This window comes from Loxodonta africana, chromosome 9 (assembly GCF_030014295.1).
Source record: "Loxodonta africana isolate mLoxAfr1 chromosome 9, mLoxAfr1.hap2, whole genome shotgun sequence".
Classification (NCBI taxonomy): Eukaryota; Metazoa; Chordata; class Mammalia; order Proboscidea; family Elephantidae; genus Loxodonta; species Loxodonta africana.
The window spans coordinates 62656129-62684063 of NC_087350.1; the positions used below are offsets into that span (position 1 = coordinate 62656129).

General features: G+C 46.3%; 1 protein-coding gene across 2 annotated transcripts in view; it reads right to left on the reverse strand.

The window, feature by feature from the left end:
- The window catches only part of TMEM268 (transmembrane protein 268), a 31783-nt gene extending 6048 nt beyond the window's left edge, over window positions 1-25735 (reverse strand). The window contains exons 1-6 of one of the 2 annotated variants that reach the window (XM_003407785.4): window positions 25635-25735; window positions 20919-21106; window positions 10107-10216; window positions 7288-7395; window positions 6111-6260; window positions 2826-2936 (exon numbers count right to left, since the gene is read on the reverse strand). In XM_003407785.4, the coding sequence (XP_003407833.1) occupies window positions 2826-2936; window positions 6111-6260; window positions 7288-7395; window positions 10107-10216; window positions 20919-21027 (588 nt within the window). In that variant the 5' untranslated portion in view covers window positions 21028-21106; window positions 25635-25735. Of the gene's footprint in view, window positions 1-2825; window positions 2937-6110; window positions 6261-7287; window positions 7396-10106; window positions 10217-20918; window positions 21107-25257; window positions 25534-25634 lie in introns of those variants that run through there. The other variant, XM_010587702.3, reaches the window with a different exon arrangement.
- Window positions 25736-27935: the final 2200 nt, after the last annotated feature.

A 27935-nucleotide genomic window follows, 5' to 3' on the forward strand; every position in this document is an offset into this window, starting at 1 on the left:
TAACTGGCTTTCCAGAGTACCAGTCTGAATTTAGAGAGGCCTTCCTTTCAAGGAACACTGGTTTTATCTTGCTCTCTGGCAGGAACATACCATTTGGTTCCCTCAGAGAGTACCACGTGGTGACTAAGTCTCATTTGTAGGGCTAGTAGACAAATGGCTTGGTATTCAGATTTGAAAAATGCCAAACCTAGTTCGAAATGGCTATGGGTGGCCTCACATTTCCCACAAGTCAGTAAACCTCCCAGACAGAATCCAAACCCTTCCTGGATGCCATGTATCCATATCAGGGCATCATCTTAATCTTCAGTGGCTGGGGTACCCTTCATTCTGGAACTCGAATGCAAATGAGTGAAACCCTTCAGTGCTGTCACCCTCACTGCCCACAGCCAGGTTAGGGGTAAGAGACATGGGTGCTCTGGGGGGCTCGGGAAGAAGCATTTAAGAAGCCCTCACCCCCATCCTCTACTTCCACCTCACCTCAGCTGATCCCAGAAAGCCAGGTTAAATTTAACCTGGCTGAAACCCTTGACACGCACACATCACAACATCTTATCAGGCCCTCACCTGCTGCAAACATAACAAAGTTGTTAAAGACACTAATGGCCAGACCAGACTTCAGTGGTTTGACTGAGACTAGAAGGACCCTAGAAGACTAGAACCATTCCCAAAGCCAGCTCTTCAGACAGGGATTGGGCTGGACTATAAGATAGAAAATGATATCGGTGAAGACTAAGCTTCTTGGCTCAAGTAGATACATGAGACTATGTGGGCAGCTCCTGTCTTGAGAGGAGATGAGAGGACAGAGGGGGACAGAAGCTGACTGAATGGACACGGGGAATACAGGGTGGAGAGAAGGAATATGCAGTCTCATTAGGGGGAGGGCAACTAGGAGTATATAGCAATGTGTATATAAATTTTTGTATGAGAGACTGACTTGATTTGTAAACTGTCACTTAAAACACAAATAAAAAAATAAAAAAAAAGAAACCAATGGCCCAAATCCCACCCCTCTGTCCACTAACCTCCACCAGAACCCTGATCTCCTTCCTTCCAGTGACTGATCCATCGAGACCCAAGGGCACATCCCTCTTTCCAACTACTGTCTCTCCCACCATCTCACCTCCAAGGGACTTCTTTAAATGATTTTTTTTACATTTCACTATGAATTTTTCCAAACATATACAAAAATAGAGCAAATGAAGTAACTCTCAACAACTTGTCATCCTGCTTCAACAGTTATCACTTCATGGGCTCCCCTCTTGTTTCATTTCCACCCTCACCTATTGCCCCCAAAACTCCCCCTCCAGCCACCTCACCTCTAATGATTTTGAAGCAAATTCTAGGCATTCTATCACTTCATCCCAAGACAGTATTATGAAACTGAAAGAACCTAGTTGTTTTAAAAGATATGCCCACTCACTCCATCATCCACCCAAACATGCATTCAATTAACACCAGCCAGGCCACTCCTATGTGCAAATTGATAAAGAGGATTCAGAGACAAAGGGTTGGAAAGGACTCCCAAACATCAAGGAGCTCCCAGTCCACCACGTCACACTCAAACTGCCAGAAGTCTTGTGACACTCCCTAGTTCACCTCCTGATGTAGGGCAAGACAGCCCTTATGCCCTACACTATCTTGGTGGGAGAAGCTCCGTAAACACAGTGATCCATCTGTATGCTCGTTCTCTGCTGTAGCCTCGGAGCCTGAAACACTGCCTAGCACGTGGCAGGCTCTCAATACATATTTGTGAAATGAACAAGTCATGTGCGTGAGGAGCTTCTTCCCAGGTCCAACCCACACACCCACCCCTGGCCTCCCACTGGATGTGGACAATGACCAGTGACAATGCAGGTGTGGTGCAGGGACATCATGTGGCCCCACTAGGCAGTCCTCAAACAGTGGTGCAGTGGACAGAGCACAGCCAGGATCAGTAGACCTGAGGCTCATCCAGCCTGAGCTGCATACCGGACCACTGTGTGACCTTGCACAGGCCTCCTCACTGCCTTCAGGACAAAGAAAACTACATCGCTAGATGGACAAGGCCTTTGGGAACTGACCTGCCTCTTTAGCCTCATTTTTACTCCCTGTGTCACCCTCCTGGACTCTCCAGCCACTGTGAGCTCCTCACAGTTCTTCAAAAACATCCTTATCTTGCCTCAACTCTGCCTTCTCACAGGCTGTTCCCCTTGCTGTTAGGCCATAGAGGCTACTGTTAACTGTCTGGGCATCTGTCCCCCTCAGAAGCCTGTGAGCTCCCGTCAGACAGGGACCTTGTCATGGGCCCCGCAGCTCCTCAGCACAAACAGGGATCACAACGCTTAGGGGATGCTGAGCTTCTGTTAGATGATGGTAAAATCTCAGGACAAATAAGGGTGATGGCTGAACAACGTGATGAACACAGTGTCTCTAAATTGTATATGTGAAGATTATTGAAATGTCAGATGTTTTGTTACATATACATTTAGCACACATACATAAAAGTGCCTTCACAACGACAACAACAAAAAAACACAGAGGGCTCAACCCAAAGAAGGCCCCGTCTATTTGCTGAACGAACGTTGAATGAGGAGTATGGCTCAGACAGTGCCTGAGCTTCGAATCCAGCCGGGCTACATGAAGGTTCTACACTGCTGGTCACCGCACAGAGGGGTCTCAGGGAAGAAATACTGGAGCAGGGAGGAAGTGAGGGGTGCCGAGAGTCATCTCATTAGCAGACGCCTGGGACACCGTGCAGATGAACTCTGGGAGAACATGGCACTGCCTTTCCCCATTAGCCCAGCTCAAAAGGAGACTTTCAAGGATAGGTCACTGAGACACGGTACCTGGATCACGCTCTGGCAGCCTTCCACCGTGTCCGTCACACCCAGCAGCACCCGGTGTCTCAGGAGGGCTCCGTTGGCAGCCGCCAGCCTTAGGTCCGTGTTGGTGTTGGCCTGTAATGACAAACACCCAGTCCTGTGGCCTGGCCTCCATGCTGCCAGGGATGCTCATGATGCAGGTAAGATGCTACAGGAAGAATAACGGGGGCGGGGGGGGGGAAGAACTTCATGGTTTTGTATGACAAGGGATCCAGGGAGAAAGAGGCCCTTGGGCTAAGACCCAAATGAGCTGTGGAAGACTGTGTGGCCACAGCCTAGTTATTTAACCTCTCTGAGTTTGTTTCCTCACTAGGAAAACCAAAACTGGCAACAGTTAATACTTATGAAGCATTTGCTTTATATCAGGTACTATTAAAAGCATTTTGAATGTATTAAGTCATTTAATTCCTATAATAACCCTATGAGGGAGCTACAATTATTATGCCACTTTACAGATGAGAAAACTGAGGCTCCGAAAGTTTCAGCAATAACGTACCCAGATTGCAGAATTAGCAAAGGTTAACCTATCCTGCCTCTTTATAAAGTTGTTGTTGGGCAGAGATATCAGGCCCCAAGCACAGAGCACACAGTAGGTGTTCATCAAATGGTGATCAGTATTAGGGAGGAAAGGATCCTGGAGGGGTTCCTTAAATGAATGCACAGCATTGATAGGCACCTGGGGCCTCCATTCTGCACCTACAAGTAAAGGCATGGGATACTGTTCATCTCTGTGCCCCGAGGGCTAGCACATTACCTGGTACTCACAGGGGCTCTATGAATACCAGTGGAACAGAGGAAGGAGAAGAGAGAAGGAGGCAGACGGACATGGCAGGCATTCCCTGGCATGACCTGGACTGCACTGATTACGTCCGCACCCGTGAAGCACCTACCAGCTGCCAGGTTTTTGACTTGCCGTTGCTGAAGCGGAACACTCTGCTTTTGCCCCTCCCCAAGAGAAGTTTCTTGTAGCAGGAGCTGCCTGCTCAATTCATTTTTTACAGGCCAAGCACAAACAGAGCCCAAGCACAGCCATTATTTTATCAGCCCCACAGCAAAGCCCAACAACGATCCTTTCAGAATGATTAAGCCGTAAAGTTCCTATTTGTCCCTATGAACACAGGCACTAAATGGCATTCATACCCCAAACACCAAGCACATTCCCTGACGGCCCCACTCTCCCCATAGGGATCAGGCAAGAGCACAGTGTCTGCTTGTTGTTTTTGTTGTTTGGTTGCTATTGATTCCAATCCAACTCATGGCGACCCTCATGTGTGCAGAGTGGAACTACTTCATAGGGTTTTCAAGGCTGTGACCTTTCAAAAGCAGATCTTCGGGCCTGTCTTCCAAGGTGTCTCTGGGTGGATTTGAACCTCCAACTTTTCAGCTAATAGTCGAGCGCTTAACCACATGAGCTACCCAAGCACTCCAGAGCGTTTGCTAAGCGATCTCTAAATCTAGCAATTTGCCAGGGGCTGGGCAGAGGCGGGTGTGTGGGGGGTGGGCAAGAGCTTCCCAGTTAGCCGGAAAGCCAGTGTTAAGTGTGGGAGGCAGAATAATGTCCCCCACCCCAAAGATGTCCACGTCCTAATACCCAGGAACCTGTGACTATGTTATGTTACATGGCAAAGAGGAATTAAGGTCGCTAATCAGCTGACCTTAAATTAGGGAGATTATTCTTAATTATCCAGGTAGCCCAATATAAACACATGAGATCTTAAAAGTGGGAGAGGGAGGCAAAAGGGCAGGGGTCAGAGAAGGACATGTGGGAAGGACCTGACCCACTGCTGAGTACTTTAAAGAGGGAGGAAGAGGGCCAGGAGCCAAGGAACACAGGTGGATTTAGAAGCTGGATTCGCCCCTAGAGGCTTCAGGAAGGTACATGGTCCTGCTGACACCTTGATTTTAGCCCAGTGAGGCAGGCCTGTGTCAGACTTCTAACTTACAGAACTGTTGGCTAATGAATTTGTGTGGTCTTAAGCATTAGGTTTGTGGTAATATGTTACAGCAGGCATAGAAAACTCATACAGCAGGGTATTGCCTAAGAGCTTGGCTTGGAATCTGAGAGTCCTGGCTTTGCATTCCTTCCCTGCCATTTATTAGCTGCAAGACTTTGGGTAACTCCTTGAGCCTCTCTGAGCCTCAGTTTCCTGGCCTGTAAAATGAGTGTAACAACCTCTAGCCAGAGAGTTGTTGGGGGATTTAATATGATAATGTATGCAAAGCATTTAAAGTATTTAACAAATCAAGTGCTCAATACGTAATGAAAGACAGAAGTTAAAGGAACCACACACTGAGCTGGGAGGGATCGATCTCCGTTCCGAACGTGGTCGGCAATTAGGGGATCCAGAACAAATTACTTAGACTCTCCGACCACCCACTCCCTGTCTAAAAGGTTGTTGCTGGGATGAAATGAGACATGATTATCCATAGAGGACAGGTTGGTGTCTGTCCACTGCAAAGGGAATAACCTAGATCCCCTCTCCCTGGCCCCACCTCAGGTACCCCGCAAAACAGGTTCAGTAATCCTCCCTCCCCCGAAAGAGGTGGATTATCCAATGAACAAGGCAAGCATGGGCTTACTAACCTATAGTGAACAAGCTCACGTTGTTCTACCACATCAAAGATTCTGATTCTAGGTATGGCTGGCAGCTGTCTCTCTCCCAACCCCACAGTACCTTCCTACAGAATCAAAGCCTCTTTTTAAATTTACAAGTCCTGACAGAAGCGGATGACTCAGTAAGCAAGGTAAGCACGGGCTTATTTGTGCTTACTTACTAACCTGTAATGAACAAATTCACATGGGTTTCACTTTAATGTGGGTGAAATCCATGTGAAATTGTTTACTACAGATTAGTAAGTAAGCACAAGTCAGCTCCTGCTTACCTTGCTTACTAGCTATCCACCCCTGCACACAGGGATGTAGTCGTTGGCACCCAGAGAGCTCCGTAACTGAGGCTGTCAGAGGAATACTGGCCGTCAGTGCTCCTCTCCCTCCTCCCAGACCTTCTCTCAAAACACAGCCTGCTTCCAGAAAAACAAACCCCAGAGATTAGATAGGAAAGACAGAGAGAATTTAATCACGCGTGTAATTCGATTTCTTCTGGTCACTGGGCACATGGGCCAGTGTGAATTTTTGTGGTTGGAGGAAGGTAAAAGGGAAAAACTGGACTTGAGATTTTCGTGCCTGCACAGGCCTTCTGGCCCGAGTGTGGCAGGGACCTCCCGTTCATCAGCTTCCTCTCCTCTCACCTTCCTCTGGTGTCTCTCGAAGACGAGCACGAGCGTCAGGGTCAGGGTTACCGCAGCCAGAGTCACGAGCAGCACGCCCACCCAGTGGTTCCCCAGAGCAAACATCTGGCTGGTAGAGTAGATATTGGCCCACACCACCACGTAGAAAACCTGCAAGAGGCCAGGGAAAGCCGTGGTCAGGAACACCAGCCCTCAAAAGAAGCAGGTCCATTCAGAGACACCCTTCGGATGGTTCTGACACCCTCCTTGGATTCAGCCAGCTCACAAGGCCAGTAACAGCCCAGAGCAGACATCTGGGTGTGTGCAAATGGGCTCGTGTTCCCTGTTTATAAGCAAAGTAGAGGAATGTAGCTATTCTGACTACTCCTAATCCTGTTTCCCCTGATTTTAAATAAAACATGAACCTTGTAGTGGGAAGGGCACAGCCTTCAGAGAGATAAATTTGAGTCCAAAGCCCACACTGATCTTTCACCAGCTCTGTGGCTTTTGACAAATTACAACACCTCTCTAAGCCTTAGTGTCCTCATCTGCAAAATGGGGATAACAATACCTACTTCACAGGGCTGTTATTAGGGTTAACAAGGTAAAATATGTAACAGTCCAGCACTTAATACAGAATTAATAATTGCTGCCTCCCATCTCATCAGAAGCGGGACATGGGAGTCGTGTGCTATTTGACCATTTTTACATACAAAGAAACAGCAAATCATAGTGATTGAGAACACAGACGCCGAAGCCAGGCTGCCTGGGTTCAAATCCTGGCTCTGCCATATATGCATGTGTGTGTGTGTGTGTGTGTATGCATATATTCATAACATGTATACATACATGTGATCAGAGCTGAAATGGACCTGACTACTGAACAGATGGAGAAACCAAGGCCCAGAGAGGGGAAAAGTTGTGGCGAAGGCCAGACATCTAGTCCAGAGGTGGGGGAAGCTCCAGATCACCAATCCTGCGCTCAGCCCACTGCAAATCCTGCTCTGCATCTTTTACGTGGGGACCTGGTTACAACTCTCTCCCACAAATTTCCTCTTACACCAAATCTAGGTCCATGTGGTACCACCAGCCCCCAAGGCCCTTACCCACACCAACAGGCTCCTGGACACCATGCTGAATTCAGCCATGCCACGGGGCCACGGCAGGGGTGAGTGTGCGGGCCAGCCTCCCTCCTTACCACAGCGAAGGCCAGTCGCATAGGCCTCGAGTTGTAGATGATGTATCTTCTCACTTGGGGCTCCAGGAGGGCACTCTCAGCCAGGCTCCTGTACTGGTCAGCCGGGACCTGCTCAGCCACGCGCGGAGAGAGATTAATCAGCCGGGGAGAACCACGCCCCATCTGCTCCCCGCCAGCAAGCATGTCGTTTCCAGTTCATGTGAGTCTCACGTGGAAGGGGGATTAGGCACACTCCATGCCACCCCAGAGAGCTCAATAAAGAGCTCAGAGCACAGGTAGATGTTATAGGGTGCAGCTCAGGGAAGGACAAGCATCACTGGGGAGGTGGGAAAGCCCAAGATCCAGGAGGACTTCCTCAGGAGGGATCCTCACAGCAGACACAGGGGAGCCTAAGGGTTAAGGCACAGGCCCTGGGGCAGACAGCCCTGGGCCCAAGCTCTGGCCCTGCCACTCACACACTGTGTGGCCTGGAGCAAGTAACCCCATCTCTCTGAGCCTCCGTTTCCTCATCTGTAAAATGAGGGTAAGAGTACTCACCTCATACGGCTGACAAACAAAAAAAACCAAACCCAGTGCCATCAAGTCGATTCCGACACATAGCAACCCTATAGGACAGGGTAGAACTGCCCCATAGAGTTTCCAAGGAGTGCCTGGCGGATTCGAACTGCCAACCCTTTGGTTAGCAGCCGTAGCACTTAACCACTACACCACCAGGATTTCCCATACGGCTGAGGTGCATATTATTAAATGAGACGATAAATGTATACAGCTTGGCACAGTGCTGGTCCCACAGTGAACACTCCATACATGGGTGCTATCATTAATACTGTAATATTGATAACTTATGTTGTTGTGGTGGTGTGCCATCAAGTCGATTCCAACTCATAGTGACCCTAGAAGACAGAGTACAACTGCCCCATAGGGTTTTCTTGGCTGTAATCTTTATGGGTATTGATCACCAGGTCTTTTCTCCCGTGGAGCAGCTGGTGGGTTCGAACCACCAACCTTCTGGTTAGCAGCCAAGCACTTAGCCACTGCACCACCAGGGCTCCTTTCAATAACTATCAGTACAGTCCAAATACTGAACATGTGTGTCTTTCTGCCCAAACAATGGACAGGAAAAATGTCTGTAAAGCATATAGGCCCTCTGAGACTGCACTTCTTAAGAAAAAAGATTTTAACCATTAAAATGATATTTAGGAACACGGTAGAGTATGCTGATCATTAACCAGTTAAGAAAACCCAATCTGAAGACAGCTGTTTAAGAAAGATGTTCTTCTGTAAACAGACTGGAAGGAAACATGGAAAGATAAACCAGCTATTGGGTTGATGTGGAGTTAGCATTGTCAATATGGAAAGTTTTAAATTTATTGGTAATAAAATGTTGTTTGAAATAATGCAATTTGGGTTTTCTGTGTTTGTTTTTAGGAGGACATTATTTGCTTCAACAAAATTAGCTCTTCAGAATGTCAAAGATAAAGGTTAATGTTCTCTGTTATTGAAGGCAATTCCTAAAGGTAAGGAATGATTTGTGAGTGCCATTGGGCTGGGTTTGGCCGTGGTGAAACTGTAAGAGGGTAGTGGCTTCTGGCTGTGTGACTGGGAGGGCCACCTCTCATTATGCTCACTCTGATTTCTTCTTCTTTTTTAATTTACTTTGTTGTGTTGAGAATACACACAGCCAAACATACACCAATTCCAGAGTTCCTACATGTACAATTCAGTGGCACCAATTACATCCTTCAAGTTGTGCAACTATTCTCACCCTTCTTTTCTGAGTTGTTTCTCCCTCACTAACAGAAACTCACTGCCCCCAAAGCCTGCAATTCAGTTTTAAAGATGCCAGTTCTAAAGTCTTCAGGGTAAAATTAGCTGTGTATTTTCCCCATCAGTAACGAATCCTCCCTGGCCAGCACAAGGGAAAGCTTAGTCATATTGGGGGCCCAGGAAAGAGAGACAATCACACTTGTGAGACTTAGTAACAACAGCAATAGCTACGACTTATTGAGTAGTTCCTACACGCCACAGACAGTGCAAGTGTTCTACAGGCATTATTGCACTTGATCCTCACAAAAACCCCACGTAACAGGTATTAATATTGTCCTCATTTTACAGATAATGAGACTGAGGCTCAAGAGAAGTTAAGTCATCTGCCCGAAGTCTCACAGCCAGGGAACAGCAGAGCTGGGTCTGCATCCAAATCTATGGTCTGTGCAGCCTATGCCTCCAATCACCACGCCTGAAGGTACTGCACCATTGTCTACTGAATTCATGTGTCCTTCCCTTTGCATATACAGATCCTCTCCTCGAATGCCCTTCCCCCTGCCCACCCAGCAAATTCCTGTTTACCCTTCAAGATCCCAGATCAAGTGTCTGCTAAGTAAAGCTTTTATAACCACTGTCTCCCCAGGCTGAGTTTATCGTTTTCTTCGGTGTCTTCAACGCCTCGTACGTTCCTCTCCTGCAGCATTTATGTCATGCGGTCCTGATTTAGCTGATGCATGTTCATCTCCCTTACAGGCACCGTGGCCTATTCCCCTCTATAATGCCAAATGCCCAGCTGAGTGTCTGGCACATAGTGGGTACCCAAAAATGCACTTCTGTGAAATGAATTAATTTGGAAGAGAGGATTGTTGTAATACATTTCCTTATATCTCACCATATCTAGCAAGAAAATAAATGTTTAATAAATATTTTTGTGAGTAACTGAACGGATGAAGGATGGATAGAAGGAAGGCGGGAGGGAGGGAGGGAGGGAGGGAGAGAGGAAGGAAAAGAGGAGGGGAAAACAGCAGGGACTTAATAAAACCATCACTCACCTGAATACCCCAGGTCTGCAGTTGCTCTTCTGCAGCTCCCAGATCAAACGAGATGGGTGCACAGGTATTGTCGATCCGGAGAACTGTGAGGACCTGGCCATTGCGGAGCTCTGAAAGAAGACCGGATGGTGCCCAGATACCGTTACTGAACATTTTGATCAAAGGTTCTATAGAAGAATCCTGATCAAAGGGGGGAAAATGTAGAACAGAGTTTCAAATTCTCATAAAAGCCAGACTTTCTGGGCCATAGAGGCTGGATGAACCCCTGAAATTATTGCCTTGAGGTAATCTTTAAACCTTAAACCAAAGATATCCCTGAACTCTTCTTAAAACCAAACAGTAGTTTAGTTTAACTAGTAAAGGATGTTTGTCTTGAGCATTGTGCTCTTTTAAGATCTATCTATATGGGATCACAGCTGTTAACCAAAAGGTCAGCAGTTCAAATCTACTAGCCACTCCTTAGAAATCCTATAGAGCAGCTGTACTCTGTCCTATAGGGTCGCTATGAGTCAAAATCAACTCAACGGCAATGAGTTTGGTTTGGGTTTTCTTTTTCATACACGAGATCAAATTGACAATAGCAACTTGAAAGATTAGATAGGAACCTTGGGGGGCAGTGAGTTTATGTTAATGGGGAAGGAACAACTCAGAAAAGGGGGGTAACAATGGTTGCGCAACTCAAAGAATGTAATCAACGTCACTGATTGTACATGAAGAAACTGCTGAATTGGAGGAGAAAGCAAAACAGCCTTATTGCTGACACGGAGAAAGTTTTAGCGGTATGAACAGAAGATCAAACCAGCCACAACATTCCCTTAATCCAAAGCCTAATCCAAAGCAAGGCCCTAAATCTTTTGAATTCTTTGAAGGCTGAGAGGTAAGGAAGCTGCAGAAGAAAAGTTCGAAGCTAGCAGAGGTTGGTTCACGAGGTTTAAGGAAGGAAGCCGTCCCCATAACATAGAAGTGCAAGGTGCAGCAGCAAAGCTGCAGCAAGTTATCCAGGAGATCCAGCTAAGAGAACTCCACAGCAGGTTTTCAATGCAGATGAAATAGCCTTATTTTGGAAGGCGCCATCTAGGACTTTCATAGCTAAAGAAGCAAAGTCATGCCCGGCTTTAAAGCTTCAAAGGACAGGCTGACTCTCTTGTTAGGGGCTAATGCAGCTGGAGACTTTAATTTCAAGCCAACGCTCTTTTACAATTCCAAAAATCCTAGGGTCCTTAAGAATTGTTAACTCTATTCTGCCTGGGCTCTATAAACGGTACAGCGAAAACTGAATGACAGTATATCTGTTTACAACATGGTTTACTGAATATTTTTAAGCCCACTGTTGAGACCTATTACTCAGAAAAAAAGATCCCTTTCAAAATATTACCGCTCATTGACAATGCACCTGGTCACCCAAGAGCTCTGATGGAGATGTACGAGGAGATTAATGTTGTTTGCATGCCTGCTAACACAGCATCTGTTCTGTAGCCCATGGATCAAGGAATAATTTTGACTTTCAAGTCTTATTATTTAAGAAATACATTCTGTAAGGCTATAGCTGCCATAGATAGTGATTCCTCTGATGGATCTAGGTGAAGTAAATTGAAAACCTTCTGGAAAGGATTCACCATTCTAGATTCCATTAAGAATATTCGAGATTCATGGGAGGAGGCCAAAATATCAACATTATCAGGAGTTTGAGAGAAGTTGATTCCAACCCTCATGGATGACTTTGAGGGGTTCAAGGCTTCAGTGGAGGAAGTAACTGCAGATGTGCTAGGAATAGCAAGAGAACTAGAACTAGAAGTGGAGCCTGAAGATGTGACTGAATTGCTACAATCTCACGAGGAGTTGGTTCTTATGGATGAGCAAAGAAAGTGGCTTCTTGAGATGGAATCTACTCCTGGTGAATACGCTCTGAACATTGCAGAAAGGGCAACCAAGGATTCAGAATATTCCATAAACTTAGTTGATGAAGCAGTGGCAGGGTTTGAGAGGAGTGACTCCAATTTTGAAAGAAATTCTACTCTGGGTAAAATGCTATCAAACAGCATCGCATGCTACAGAGAAATCTTTTGTGACAGGAAGAGTCAAATCAATGCAGCAAACTTCACTGCTGTCTCATTTTAAGAAACTGTCACAGCCACCCCAACTTTCAGAAACCACCACCCTGCTCAGTCAGTAGCCATTAACATTGAAGCAAGACCCCTCTACCAGCAAAAAAAGGCTCGCTGAAAGGTCAGATGATGGTTAGCATTTTTTAGCAATAAAGTAATTTTTAATAAAGGTAGGTAATTTTTTTTTTAGACATAATGCTATGGCATACTTAATGGACTACAGTATAGTGTAAATATAACTCTTACATGCACTGGGAAACCAAAAAAAATTCATGTGACTCGCTTTATTGCAATCTTCGCTTTATCGCAGTGATCTGGAACCAAACTCACGATATTTCCAAGGTACACCTGTACTCTCAACTCTTAACAGGTCAAATCCTTCTACTAAACCCACCCATAACTCCCTGCTCATCTCCTTCACACATATCAAAGATGAATACATATGTACGTAACCTATTAAAGTCTATCTTCCATACCAGGTTATATGCTCCCACATGCATTTTGCCCAGCACTGAATCCTCTGAAGTAGGTTCCATGCCTGGCATACAGCAGACACTAAATAAATGTTTGATGTATAAAAACCCACTGCCATCAAGTCGATTCCGACTCATGTACAGATAAATTAATACAAAAGAGTTCTGCTCCCCAACCCTGTTTGAGTTCTTTTTTTACACTCCAGGATATCACCAATGATCTCAAGGGTGCCATGGAATTCTACCCCCTGCCAAAAAGAACTTGATTTTTCTTTCTGTTTGTTTGGTTGGTTGGTTGGTTTTTTGTTTGTTTGCAAGAGGCTGAGGATAACAGAGGCAAGGTGGTGAGGTGGGAAAGCACAAGTTGGTAGCTCTGGGGTTCAAACTGTAGCTCACCCTCTCTCTAACAAAGTAAGCTGGAGCAAGTGACCTAAACTCCTGGGCTTGTTTTCTCACTTAGAGAATAATCATATCCACCACAGAAAACTTTTTCATTCCCAAATAATTGTTGTCATGGCTGCTGCTGCTGTTGTTAGCTGTAGCTGAATCAGCACCCAGCTCATGGCAACCCCAGGCACAAGAGAACGAAATACTACGTGGTCCTGTGCCATTCCCATGATTGGATGGGAATTGGACCATGTGATCCACAGGGTTTTCATTGCCTGAGTTTAGGAAGTAGGCCGCCAGGCCTTTCTTCCCAATTCATCTCAATCTGGAAGCTCTGCTGAAGCCTGCTCAGCATCATAGCAACACATAAGCCTCCCCCGATAGACAGGCGGTAGCTGTGTATGAGGAGCGCTGGCTAGAAATTGAACCCGGCTCTCCCACATGGAAGGCGAGAACTCTGCCACCGAACCAAATATAATTAAGGTGATTGTATTTGTCATAGGAAGAGTCAAATCAATGTGACAAGCCTCATTGTTGTCTCATTTTAAGAAACTGTCACAGCCACCCCAGCTTTCAGAAACCACCACTCTGATCAGTCAGTAGCCATCAACATCGGAGCAAGACCCTCTACCAGCAAAAAAGGCTCACAGAAAGCTCAGATGATGGTCAGCATTTTTTAGCAATAAAGTAATTTTTAATTAAGGTAGGTATGAAATGGATAGTGAATAACTGGCCACTTTTACTGTTATTATAATTTAAATGAAAGCTTGGCAGAACTAAGAAGTTACAATAAAGTCACACCCATTTATATGCATTTGTTTTTTTCCTCCTATGCCTTGTTCCAGAAAGAATTTCAGGTACCTTCTTGAAAATAAAATGCAAAAAGGTAAAATTACAAAATTATATTTAAAAATAAACAGGTAAGGAAAACTAGACAAAAAGAACATGATGGCAGATAGTAACAGTTTCCCCTTATTAGCGCCAGGCCCTGATTTCATTCAGTCTTCCAACAGCCCTAAAAGTTGGGTATCATTTATCATTTTACTTGGATCCATAATCAACACCCATGGAAGCAGCAGTCAAGAAATCAAAAGATGCATTACATTGAGCAAATCTGCTGCAAAAAAAACCTCTTTAAAGTATTAAAAAGCAAAGATGTCACCTTGAAGACTAAGGCACACCTGACCCAAGCAACCATGTTTTCAATCACCTCGTAAGCATGGGAAAGCTGGACCATGAACAAGGAAGATGGAAGAATTGAAGCCTCTGAATTACAGTGTTGGTGAAGAATACTGAATATACCACGGACTGCCAAAAAATGAAAAAATCTATCTTGGAAGAAGCAAGGATAACGAGACTGCATACTTTGGACATGTTATCAGGAAGGATCAGTCCCTAAAGATGGACATCATGTGTGGTAAAGTAGAGGAAGACCCCCAATGAGATGGATTAACACAATGGCTGCAACAATGAGCTCAAGCATAACAACGATTATGAAGATGGCACATGACCGGGCAGTGTTTCATTCTGTTGTGCAGAGGGTCCCTATGAGTTGGAACTGACTCTACGGCACCTAACAACAACATTATCATGGAAGAGGAAACTGAGCTTCTGAAAGGAAAAGGAACTTGCCTAATGTAAACACAGGAAATGAAAGTAAGAAAGAGAAGAAGCAAAGGGGGAAGATAGTGCACAAAAGGCAGGCAGTACAGCCAAACAGAGCCTCAGACTAGCTCTCTGTCATGGATCCGACTGTACTACTCAAGAAGACGTCTTGAAGTTCTAACCACTGGTACCTGTGAACATGACTTTCTACGGAATTTGGATCTTTGAGGATGTTATCAATTAAGTTAACAGGAGGTCATACCAAGCAGGGTGAGTCCTAATCTACTCTTAGTGATGTCCTTCTAAAAGAGGAAAAGACACACAGAGACACAACAGAGAAAGGGCCTTTGTGTGCACTGCTCACTCTCTCTGGAACACTTCCCCCTAGTGTCACCCAGTTCAATCCTATTCACAATTGGATCTCAACCCCAGTGGGTAGCTTTAACAAACAAATTTATTTTTTCACAGTTTAGGAGGCTAGAAGGGGAAGGCTTCTCTACCATCCGTCTCAGTTTTCCTTGGAGAATCTCCACACAGCATCTTTTCTCCCCAATTTGTGTTGGCTTCTGTGTCTAATCTGTTCTTTTTCTATCCCACAAGTCATTAGGTTTATGACAAACCCTGTACAGAAAGGATGTGGTTGTGTGAAGACACATTTACAAGGAATTGCTGGGGCTACTACAAGCTGGGATAGACAAGAAAGAATCTTTCCCTAAAGACTTCAGAAGGAGCATGCCAACAAGTTGATTTGGATTTCTAGCTGCCAAAACAGACGCAATAAATGTCTGTTCTTATAAACCATCCAGTTTGTGGTATTGTGTTATGGCAGTCCTAGGAAGGTAGTGCACTCCCCATTTCACAGCATCAAATGAAAAAACCACACTGACGTGGAACTCCAGGAGTGGACAATCTGTACTGTTCCCTGGCCTGGCTCTTTGCCTGTCGAGGAACACATTTGCCCAAGCAATGCAGAGACCTTTCAGGGCATCTTTGTCTGCCTTTCCAGCCATGACTTCCTGGATTCCTGACAATAGTGTCTCTCGTCTGTTCCTTAAAGTGAGAACACAAGTCCTGCACTTAGAAACACTTGCTTTTACACTTAGGGTAAAAAAAGAATCCTAAAAGCTACCAAAGAAGTAGGGGGCAGGGGAAAGCAATCTCCTACAAAGGAGCAAGAGCTGGCTTGCCAAAACCAGTGCAGCAATGTCTCCAAAGTTCTGAAGAAAATTATTTCATACCATTCTACTACTAGAAGTTATTATTGTGTACATAAATTACTTTCCTAATAACAGTTGTTGTTAGGTGCCATCAAGTCACTTCCAACTCATAGCGACCTTATATGTACAACAGAATGAAACACTGCCCCGGTGCTACACCATGCCCACAATCGTTGTTATGCTTGAGCCCATTGTTGCAGCCACTGTGTGAATCCATATTGTTGAGTGTTCTTCCTCTTTTTCGTTGACGCTGTACTTTACCAGACATGATGTCCTTCTCCAGGGACTGATCCCTCGTGACAACATGTCCAAAGTATGTAAGATGTAGTCTCGCTATCCTTGCCTCTAAGGAACATTCTGGTTGTACTTCCTCCAAGACAGATTTGTTCGCTCTTTTGGCAGGCCATGGTATATTCAATACTCTTCACCGACACCACAATTCAGAGGCATCAATTCTTCCATCTTCTTTGTTCATCGTCCAGCTTTCCCATGCACATAATGCGACTGAAAATACCATGGCTTGGGTCAGGCGCACCTTAGTCTTCAAGGTGACATCTTTGCTTTTCAACACTTTAAAGAGGTCTTTTGCAGCAGATTTGCTCAATGCAATGTGTCTTTTGATTTCTTGACTGCTGCTTCCATAGATGTTGACTATGGATCCAAGTAAAATGATATCCTTGACAACCTCAGTCTTTTCTCCATTTATCATGATGTTGCTTATTGGTCCAGTTGTGAGGTTTTCTGTTTGCTTTATGTTGAAGTGCAATCCACACTGAAGGCTATGGTCTTTGATCTTCATCAGTAAGTGCTTCAAGTTCTCTTCACTTTCAGCAGGCAAGGTTGTGTCATCTGAATAACACAGGTTTTTAATGAGTCTTCCATTAATCCTGATGCCTCATTCTTCTTCATACACATAGCCCAACTTCTCAGGTTATGTGCTCAGCATACAGACTGACTAAGTATGGTGAAAGGATACAACTCTGACGCACACCTTTCTTTCCTGACTTTAAACCACACAGTATCCCCATGTTCTGTCTGAACAACTGCCTCTTGATCTATGTACAGGTTCCTCATGAGCACATTAAGTGTTCTGGAATTCCCATTCTTCACAATGTTATCCATAATTTGTTATGATCCACACATTCGAATGCCTCTGCGTTGTCAATAAAACACAAGTAAACATCTTTCTGGTATTCTCTGCTTTCAACCAAGATCCATCTGACATCAGCAATGATATCCCTGGTTCCACGTAGTCATCTGAATCCGGCCCGCATTTCTGGCAGTTTCCTGTTGCTTATACTGCTGCAGCTGCTTTTGAATGATCTTCAGCAAAATTTTACTTACATACGATATTAATGATATTGTTGGATAATTTCTGCGTTTGGTTCAATCGCCTTTCTTGGGAATAGGCATAAGTACAAATCTCTTCCAGCTGGTTGGCCAGGTAGCTGTCATCCAAATTTCTTGGCATAAACAAGTGAGCAGTTTCAGCACTGCATCCATCCAGGATACTCCGTCAATTCCTGGAGCTTTTTTTTTTTTTTTTGCCAATTGTTTCAGTGCAGCTTGGGCTTCTTCCTTCAGTACCATCAGTTCCTGGTCATATGCTACCTCTTGAAATGCCTGAACATCGACCAAGTCTTTTTGGTATAATGACTCTGTATTCCTTCCATCTTCTTTTGATGCTTCCTGCATCATTTAATATTTTCCCCATAGAATCCTTCACTATTGCAACTCAAGCCTTGAATTTTTTCTTCAGTTCTTTCAGCTTGAGAAACGCCGAGCGTGTTCTTCCCTTTTGGTTTTCCATCTCCAGCTCTTTGCACATGTCATTATAATACTTTACTTCGTCTTCTCGAGCTGCCCCTTTGAAATCTTCTATTCGGTTTTTTTACTTCATCATTTCTTCCTTTTGCTTTAACTACTCAATATTCAAGAGCAAGTTTCAGAGTCTCTTCTGACATCCATTTAGATCTTTTCTTTCTTTCCTGTTTTTTAATGACCTCTTGCTTTCTTCATGTGTGATGTCCTTGATGTTATTCCACAACTCCTCTGGTCTTTGGTACTTAGTGTTCAACGCATCAAATCTTATCTTGGGATGGTCTCTAAATTCACGTGGGATATACTGAAGGTCATACTTTGGCTCTGGTAGACTTGTTCTAATTTTCTTCAGTTTCAACTTGAACTTGCATATGAGCAATTGATTATCTGTTTCACAGTCAACCCCTGCCCTTGTTCTGACTGATGATACTGAGCCCCAGGTCCAAAGGACAAGCTCTGCTACCGGCACTACTTTCTTGATGGTATGAGGTACCCCCGTCTCTCTGCTCACTTCTTTTATATCTCAAGAGATTGCCTCAAAACACAATCCAATCTTGTAGATTGAGTCCTGCATCACTAACACAACCGCCGCTGTATGCCCTCATTAACATCATCGAGGCAGGATGTACAACATACAGGAAAATCACACAATACTGGGAATCTTGCCCAGCCAAACTGAAACGCACATTTTTGGGAGGGCATAATTCAATCCATGATACCCAGCACAGTAGACAATATGACTGTCCGATTCAAAATGGCCAATACCAGTCCATTGCAGCTCACTAATGCCCAGGATATTGATCTTTATGCGTTCCATTTCATTTTCGATGATTTCCAATTTTCCTACGTTCATACTTCATACATTCCAGGTACCAATTATTAATGGATGTTTGCAGCTCTTTCTTCACATTTTGAGTCATGCCACATCAGCAAATAAAGCTCCTGAAAGCTTGACTCCATCCACATCATCACGCTCAACTCTACTTTGAGGAGGCAGCTCTTCGCCAGTCATCTTTTGAGTGCCTTCCAGCCTGAGGGGCTCATCTTCCAGTACTATATCAATGTTCCGCTGCTATTTATAAGGTTTTCACTGGCTAGTTCCTTTCAGAAGTAGACTTCTGGGTTCTTCTTCCTAGTCTGTCTTAGTCTGGAAGCTCAGCTGAAACCTGTCCACCATCGGTGACCCTGCTATTATCTGGATACCGATGGCATAGCTTCCAGCATCACAGCAACATGCAGGCCCCCACAGTACGACAAACTGACAGACATTTTGAGGGGTAGTAATTTTTTTAAAAACTTTGTTTTTAAATAGTCATTTCAAATCCTCTAAGTAACCAGCCACATTTCTGTGGATCCCAAAGTTCAGTACCTATCCCAAGGCACTCGCTTATTCATTCATGAAAATACTTATTGAGCATCTACTACAGACCAAGTCCTGCGCTAGATACTGCATAGAGAGACAAATAAGAGATGCACAGAGCCCCTGCCCTCATGAAACTTACATTCCAGTGATGAAGCCAGGCATTTGACACTTTACTACTCAGGAAATTATTTAATTACAGACCATGATAAGTGCCATGGGGAAAAGTAGGAATATAAAGGGACCTGACATAGGCTGGGTGTGGTGAAATGAGTTCCTTTATCTGGCCTTTTGCCTTGGTTCTTTGGAAAAACAGCTTAAGAGATTTTTCCCCTAAGCCCTTTTGTCCAGGTTGAATGACATTTTCTGGGTAAGTTGTAAACAACTTGGTTTGATACTTTTTGTCTGGCCATGGGCTGCAGACTGCTCTGTGACTTGTATGTACCTTGAGTGACTGGTCAATAGGCTATGCAAATGAAGTAACTCTAGCCTACTATGCAAATGAAGTGTCTGCGGCCTATCAAGAGGGGATTGGTCAGTTTGTGCCCCCTCTCCTGGAAGAGGTCATGCCTTGAAATTGACAAGGAGTTGTGTATATAAGCAGCCAACCCCACAGAGTTTTTTGAGACAGGAAGAAACAGGAAGAGAAGCAAGAGGAAAAAAGCAGAGAGACAGGAAGCAAGGAACCTCCTTAAAGAACTGTAACATGGGTCACAGTAATATGTAACACTGAAGACAGTAAGAGGCCTGGAAGGGGCCCAGCAGCAGAGCTGGAGGCAACAGAAAGCTAGGCCAAGAGGAGCCTTTCCTCTAACGGCTGAGAGGAGCCTTCCTGAGGGGGCCAAGAGGAGCCTTCCTGAGGGGGCCAAGAGGAGCCTGTCCTCAGGAAGCTGAGAAGAGGCCTGCATAGTTGAGAGGAGCTAAGAGAGCTGTCCTGCACTGAAGAAGGGAGACTCTCCCTACATGTTTCCTGATCCTTATCTAAAGCTGTAGCCTGTTGATCCCAATCCTGAGTTGTACCCTGTTCCTTGATAAACCACTTAACTATAAGTATCGTTTATGAGCTCTGTGTGGCCACTGCAACAGATTATCAAACCCAGAAGAGAAGCAGAGAGTGCCATGGGAAGAACAGCTGGTGTCAGGATGGGTAAAAGGTTGGAGAGTAGAGGTATGTCTGATCTCCATCAGCCTTGGGCTGATCTTGATTCGTACTATCCCCTCTAAAGTTAGACAGGTTCTGCTGCTACTATTATTACTGCTGCTAAACCCTTTTTTCACTGGGCCATCAAGAAAGGATTTCTCATAGAAGGCACATTTGAGCTGAGCCCTAAAGGATAAATGGAAATTAAGCTGATGGAAGAAGGAATGGAAGGAGGAAAATGGCATGCCAAGTGGAAGGAAAGGTGGGTGCAAAGGTCCTGGGGTAGGACATGATAAGGAACAGGGGTGGCAGGGGGCCATTCAGGCAGGCCTTATAAGCTGGTGGAGGATGGCTCTTTTCACTAAGCCCAGTGGGAAACCCTAAAGTAGAATGTGACACCGTCAGATGTGCATTTGATAAATACGTCTCTGGTTATCATGTAGAGAATGGATGGAAGGGGCAAGACGGAACAAGGTGAGTCCAGCTGGGAAGTTACAGCAAGGGTCTAAGCAGAGGGTAATGATGGCTTGGTCTGAAGAGATGGCAGTAGAGAGAACTGGGTAGGACTGGCAGAAACTGAGGTGGCCTGGAAATGGATCCCAAAATGCCCACTCTTACCTAAAGGAATTTCTGTGCCCCCACCACCCAATCATTGTGTGAGCCAATTCAGCATCCTGAGACAAGTGAAGTGTCATGATCTTACCTTGCCTCCAGCCAGGAGGGCTCCCCACAGGCAGGGCACTCCAGCCAGGAGAGGATGTAGGCAGTGGGCTGGCTGACCCACAAGGGTCCGTCTGGGGTTCACAGGCCATGGCGGAGAGTCACCTGGGCTTCTACTTCCCCTTCTTGGAGCTGCAGTTCATTCTGGAACAGCCGACTAGCTTCACTTGCCTTCAGAAACAGCACAAAAAAGAATTTCAGGTCTGGGTCTGGGAGGGCTGGGCTTCTGAGTCTTGAGGCCAAAGTCCCCACAGGGTCAGGGAGAGTTAGAAGTAGACTTTTGGTTTGTCTTTCTGATCATGATGAGGAAAATGCTCAGACGGAATGAGGAGGAGGAAGTAAAACCCTCCAAGACCCTCAACTGAGAACTTCCATCTGGTCTTGGGTCTCCTCCAGCTCAGGCACGTTCACGGGCCTGCAAGGAGCTCATGTGCTACCTAGGCCACACTCCCAGGCGTTTGGAATCTGTGTTCCTGTACTGGAGGCACCCCAGGGAACCAGGCATAGGACAAGTATATTCATGGTGGGGAGCCTTGTTTACACAAAGGATCTCAAATAGTAGCTTTCCATAATATAATGCAAAATACTGAAGAAAAAAAGTCACAACCATGAAAAACAAAACACAAATATTAAGACAGTAGAGGTTTACATGTAAAAATATGTACTCCAGAGTCAGACTAATGAGCTTAAATCCCAGCTCTCCCAGTTACTGGTTATGTAAACTTGGGCAAGTAGTCAAGCCTCATAGAGCTTCAGCTTCCTCATCTTAAAACCTGGTACCTTCTCCACAGTATTGCTGAAAAGAATCAATGTGACGATACATATTAAGAGCATAAGAGAGCATCTGAAAGAAAATACACACTCCATAAATATGAGCTATTGTTGTTTTGAGGTTTGACCCAGCTACCATACCACTCCTGAACCAAGTATTTGGTTTTGGGCTTCCAGGTGGCCAAAGCTAAAATGGAAACATTCAGTTAAACAGTTCCTACTATCTACAAGGAAAAAAAGTAGATGGTGAGGGCAAGTAAAGCTGTCTCGAGAAGCTTCCAAAGACTTCAAAGCCAGGTCACTGAGAGTCACAGTGGGTATCACACCTCACCACTCTTATGAGTTAAAATATGTCCTCAAAAAGACAGGTTGAAGTCCTAACCCCCAGTCCTGTTAAAGGGACCTTGTTTGGAAATAGGGTCTTTGAAGATGTTATCAGTTAACATGCAGTCATGCTGGGGTAGAATGGGCCCTAATCCAATATGGCTGGTGTCCTTATAAGCAGAAAAGAGACACAGAGACACAAGGGAAAAGGCGATGTAAAGACAGAGGCAGAGATGGAAGTGACAAGTGACACGTCTACAAGCCAAAGACTGCCAGTAACCATCAGAAGCTAGGAAGAGACAAGGAAGAACGCTCCACCAGAGCCTTCAGAGGGCATGGCCCTTCTAACACCTTGATCTCAAATTTCTAGCCTCCTATGAGATAATAAATGTCTGTTCTTTTAAGCCACCCAAATTGTAGCACTTTGTTACAGCAGCCACAGGAAGCTAATACCGTCACTTTCTGTCAGCAAAAGCTGTCGGTAGATGTTTCCTTGACGAAACTGAGTCTCTGGTTGCACACACTCTGACCACAACCTACATACTTCCCCTCTGTTATATGTCCACCTGGGGGCCTGGGACTCACTCCTCACCAGGGAAAATCCTGGCTCAGTCCCTGGGGTGGTGCTTCAGCTCTGCTATCTTGACGAAAAGCCCACCAAAATCATCTTTTGCACATTGTGAGCAGTGCTAGCAGAGACTCGAAGTGTTTCCAGGCAGCACACATCTGCTTGATTCTGAGATGGCCGAAGGCTGATCACTACAGCTCAGGCCCCTAAAAAATGGTAACCTGACCTTCATGCCCTCACCACTATCTACCTCCTCTCAATTCTTCAGGCAGAACCAGCTACATAATTTGCAGGGTTCATGCAAAATGAAAATGCAGGGCCCCTTGTTCAAAAGTACTAAGAATTTCAAGATAGCAACAGCAGAGCATGAAACCAAACTTGGGGCCTTTCTAAGCACGGGGCCCTCTGTGACTGCATAGATTGCCAGCCTTGACTGTAATCCCCCGAATTCCCCAACCATCACTTGGGCCCCTCTCCAAACCAAGAATCTACAAAGCATGAGCATTTAACCAACAAGTGTGCCCTGTACCACATGCCAAGGCTGGAAAGCAGAAAGGTATTGTGAAAAGATCAAGGTGATTCTGACACATAACTTCCTGGGAACTTGTTAGAAATACAAATTCTCAGCAGAGAACTCGTTAGAAAGGCAAATCCTCAGCAGGGGTTCAAACCAGATATACCAGATGGGATAGAATCCCTACCTTCGATCCACCTTCCAAACAAGGACCCGAGGGACATCTTACCTAGGGGCCTGTAGCCCAGGGAAGCTGTACTGGAGTCTCAGGAAGGCCTGTGGGACCCAGGAACCCACCACTACCCCCTCCAGGCAGGACGGACCACAGGCAGGACTGTATGGGAAGGTTCCACAGTTGTTGTTAGGTACCGTCAAGTCAGTTCCAACTCACACGACTCACAGGGACCCTGTAGGACAGAGCAGAACTGCCCCATAGGGTTTCCAAGGAGTGCCTGGTGGATTTGAACTGCTGGCCTTTTGGTTAGCAGCCAAGCTCTTAACCACTACACAACCAGGACTCCAAAGTTTCCATTAGTGCTTTACAAAACTAGATTCAGGCTACTCAAGGTAATCCCTTGGTTATCCTCAAATAATCCCAGGATGTGGTATTATATTTGGGAAGCAATCCCATCACCCAGTTGGAGCAATTAACCTCCCACAAAGTCCCAATCCAGAGAATCCACTCATTCATCCGGAGGCTGTTTAGTATAATGACTAAAAGTAACCTGCCCAGTCCTGCCACTTCCCACCTGTGTGACCCTGAGCAAGTCACTTAAGGTCTCTCTGCCTCAGTTTCCTCATGTGTAAATGAGGGTAATGATAGCAACTTTTGGGTTGTTGTGAGACTTGAGGAGTTCATACATGTAAACCGCTAAAAATAGCTCCAGGCAAATAGGAATCACCGGAGGAATACAGCTGCCATTATTTTTACTCTACAGACATTTCCTAAGGATCTGCTAGTGCCAGGCCCTGTGCTTTCTCAACTATGAAAACAGAAATAAAATATAAAGCCCTGCTCAGCACTCCCTGCTGGGGGTCACCACCTGGTGGGAAAGATAAACAAGTACCAAACAAGGTAGTAAGAGGGAGTGGTCTGCAGCACCTTGGGGAAGGAGAAGGCTTAAAGAGGCTTTCTGAAGGATGGAAGATCTAAGCTGAACCTCAGGAGGGAGGGAGGCAAATCCTTGGCAAAGATGCAGGTAAGATAAGCCACTGCCAACTAGGAAGGGTTATAGACCAGAGGCCAGGATATATCCAATCATGGGGCACCGTGGGACTGTGCATTCCCCATGATGCCACACCCGACCAAGAGGCTGCAGAAGGCTGGAGGCGCATAAGATGGGTAAAGGGCAGAAGATGACCCATTACTCATCAGTGTGCCCTCCTGAGCCCACGCCCACTTCTACTCAGCCCCATGCCAGTCCTGAGGAGAAACGGGAAGAGACCACTGCCAGGATGGAGGTAGGCCAGAGGGAGTGAGCATAGCCTTGAGACTCCTTGAGTCATCCATTCCCTGGCTTCTCTGAGTTCCCTTTGCTGATTCTTTGCATTTTAACCAGGCCTTCCAGTTATCCATCTCGTACAGGTTCACCGGCCCTCTGTTTTAGCTAGGAGAGCCCCTGCAAAGGAAATTATTTTTAAGCCCTGTTGAGCAAAGGTCTCCCAGCAGACACTGCCTCCCCTAGGAACCATGTGCCTCACTGAGTTTCCTCTGAGGAGGGTGGGGTGGTGAGAGTGGGGGAGAGAGAGAGAACCTAGAGTTTTCAAAATTCAGGTTTCATTTTTGGTTGTTTGTTAAACTGGAAAGTTCTAACCAGAGACCTTAACATGACCTGTCACAGTTTCGGGGTGGAAAAGCCTTGAGAACCAGTGGTCCAAGCTCTCCATTTTACAGATGAGGAAATTGTTGTTTTTGTCGTTAGGACCGAAGTAGGTTCTGAATCATAGCGACCTGATGTACAACAGAAGGAAGCACGGCCAGGTCCTTCAGTCCTTTGCCATCCTCACAATCATTGCGATGTTTGAGCCCACTGAGAGCCTGGAAAGAAACTGACCTATCCAAGGTCGAGCCAGTGGGGGCGGAGCCTGAACTGGAACCCTAGGCTCCTCCAGGCCCAGGAGGTCCTAGGTCCTACCACACATTACCTTAGTCTTGGGCAGGTGTATCTTGCCAGTTTCTGTCCTCAAGTCCTGTCCCAGGTCTGCTGCCTGGGCGTCCCGCCTCACCCCAATAAATCACCCTCACCCCTTCCCAGGCCCCGGGCTCACAAGCCTCCCGAGAGCATCTCCCACGCACGCCAAGAAGGGGAAGGAAGCCCAAAGGCGCACGGAAGAACCCGAACCAACCCCGAGGTGCCAACCCCAGACCGTAAGGGCTCCAAACGCAAGCCAAGTTGGAGGCGCCCACACGGCCACGCAGCACGGGAGTCGCTCTGCACAAATCAGGGACCCAAGCCGCACTAGCCCAGCGCGCACGCGCGCCCCGACCCCGCGCGCCCACGCCCCGCTCCGCGCACACTCACCCGCCAGCGCTGCGGCCGCGGTGGCTGCCCCATACGCCTGAGCGTGGGGGCGCCACAGCCCCAACGCGCCGCCTGCCGCAGCCTAGGGGCATGGCCGCTGCGCGCCCCGCCCGTCTTCCGCACTGCCGCCCTCCCCGGTCCCGCCCCTCGGGATCGGGCCGCCCCCGCCCGGTCACCCCACCGGGAGGAGCCGCCCCGGGAGGCTCGCCTCCGGGGCCTGGAGGAACGTTTTTCCCGGGCGCTGAGCTAGGAGGCTGCATTTCATCAGCCCTGCACCCTCCTGGGACACCTGGAAAGAGCCTCTGCACCTCCCCCGTCCACGTGTACCTGGGGCTCTGCGGTACGCCCCTCAGGGCTCTGACCCTCGGTCTCCCTGTGTGAAAGCGTGTTACCCCCAGGAGCAGCCCAAAACTAACGGGAGAGTCTGGATGAGGCCTTCTTTGAGACCAGAGATTTCTCAGGGGCTTGTTTTTAATGAAAAATTGTGTGTGCACTGTGTTATTGAGTAAGAGCTTCGATTACGGGGTCAGACTACTACCTGAGCTGTAGTCCAGGGCTCTCCAGTTACTAGTTATATAATCCTAAGCAAATTCTTTCGCCTCTCTGCTGCCTGAGTTTTCTGTACGAACCAAACAGACCTAATTATAACTATTCCCTGGAGCTGTGTGAAGGGTGCACAACCGGCAGACACAGCTACTCGCTAGATGTTAGCTGTCACCCCGACTACCTTCACTCATAATTTCCAAAGGCCTACAATGAAAAGCAAGTCCCTTCCCCTGAGGAAACCACAAACCTTCTGTATTTTTCCATAGAGCACATATGTACAGAGGTGTGTGTCTCCGTGTGCGTTTATACAAAAGGGAGCCCACTCTACTCTGCTGGGCCTCTCCTTGAACAAATAACCTTGGGATTTACGTCAGGCCAGAACACTCCATTCTGCCTGGTTTCTTTTTAAGGGCTGTATAAAATCAACAAAAAACCGTTTGCCTTCAAATTGATTCCAATTCATGGCGACGCCACATGTGCACAGTAGAACTGCTCCATAGGGTTTTCAAGGCTGTGACCTTTCTGAAGCAGATCACCACCAGGCTTTGCGTCCAGGCACCTCTGGGTGGGTTTGAACCACCAACCATTCGCTTAGTAGTAGAACCCACCAAAACCAAACCCGCTGCCGTCGAGTCGATTCCGACGCATAGCGACCCTATAGGACAGAGTAGAACTGCCCCATAGAGTTTCCAAGGAGTGCCTAGTGGATTCGAACTGGCGACCTTTTGGTTAGCAGCCATAGCATTTAACCACTACGCCACCAGCAGAGCACTTTACTAAATTTGTGCCACCCAGGACCACCGAGAGTTACATGAATGTCCATATATTGCAAAAAGGATCTTTATTTAACTCAGCCTTCCCCTCTTGCTGGAAACAGGTGGTTCCCAGTCTTGCTCACACAGGCTATGCTGCCATGATCATACCTGCCAGTACTCCAGACAGGCCTCCCTCCTCCCATGAAGCCAGATGCAATACTCCTGCCTTTTCTGCCAGGCTACCTTTACTCTGCACTCTCATTGCTGGTCACTGCAGGATGAACTTCTTGTTGGTACACCAATCTCCCAGGGAGGCACAGAAGATACCAGCTTTTGGGACTGCCGACCAGGCTCCACCACTTACTGACACATGACCTTCGACAGGTCAGTTCACCTTTCTGAGCTTCCATTCCCTCATTTATAAAAGGAAGATCACAATGCCTGCTAAACAGGGAGGCTGTAAGGATTAAATGAGATGGTGTATACAGAGTGCTTAGCAGAAAATGAGTTGCATTCTTGGACAGCAAGGCACCCTGCCTTTGGCTTGTCTGAAACTCCAGTGCTTGGCAAGGTCTGGCACTATGGCAAAGGAGAATGGGGCTCCATGTAGAATGGAGAAAAATTAATAAAATCCAGTCTTGCTGGGAAAGCAGGCAAGGTTGACTTCAGTACCAATATCTTGATGGATTCGCAAGGCCCTATGTGATAGACCCAAGTCTCTTCCCCCACCCCCAGCCTGTTCCTGGACTCATGTGTACCCACTTCCACTCTGTCATGGATTGACTTGTGTCCTCCCAAAATGTGTGTCAGCTTGACTAGGCCATGATTCCGAGTATTGTGTGGTTGTCCACCATTTTGTCATCTGCTGTGATTTTCCTGTGTGTTATAAATCCTACCTCTATGATGTTAATGAGGCAGGATTAGAGGCAGTTATGTTAATGAGGCAGGACTCAATCTACAAGATCCAGTTGTGTCTTAAATCAATCTTTTGAGATATAAA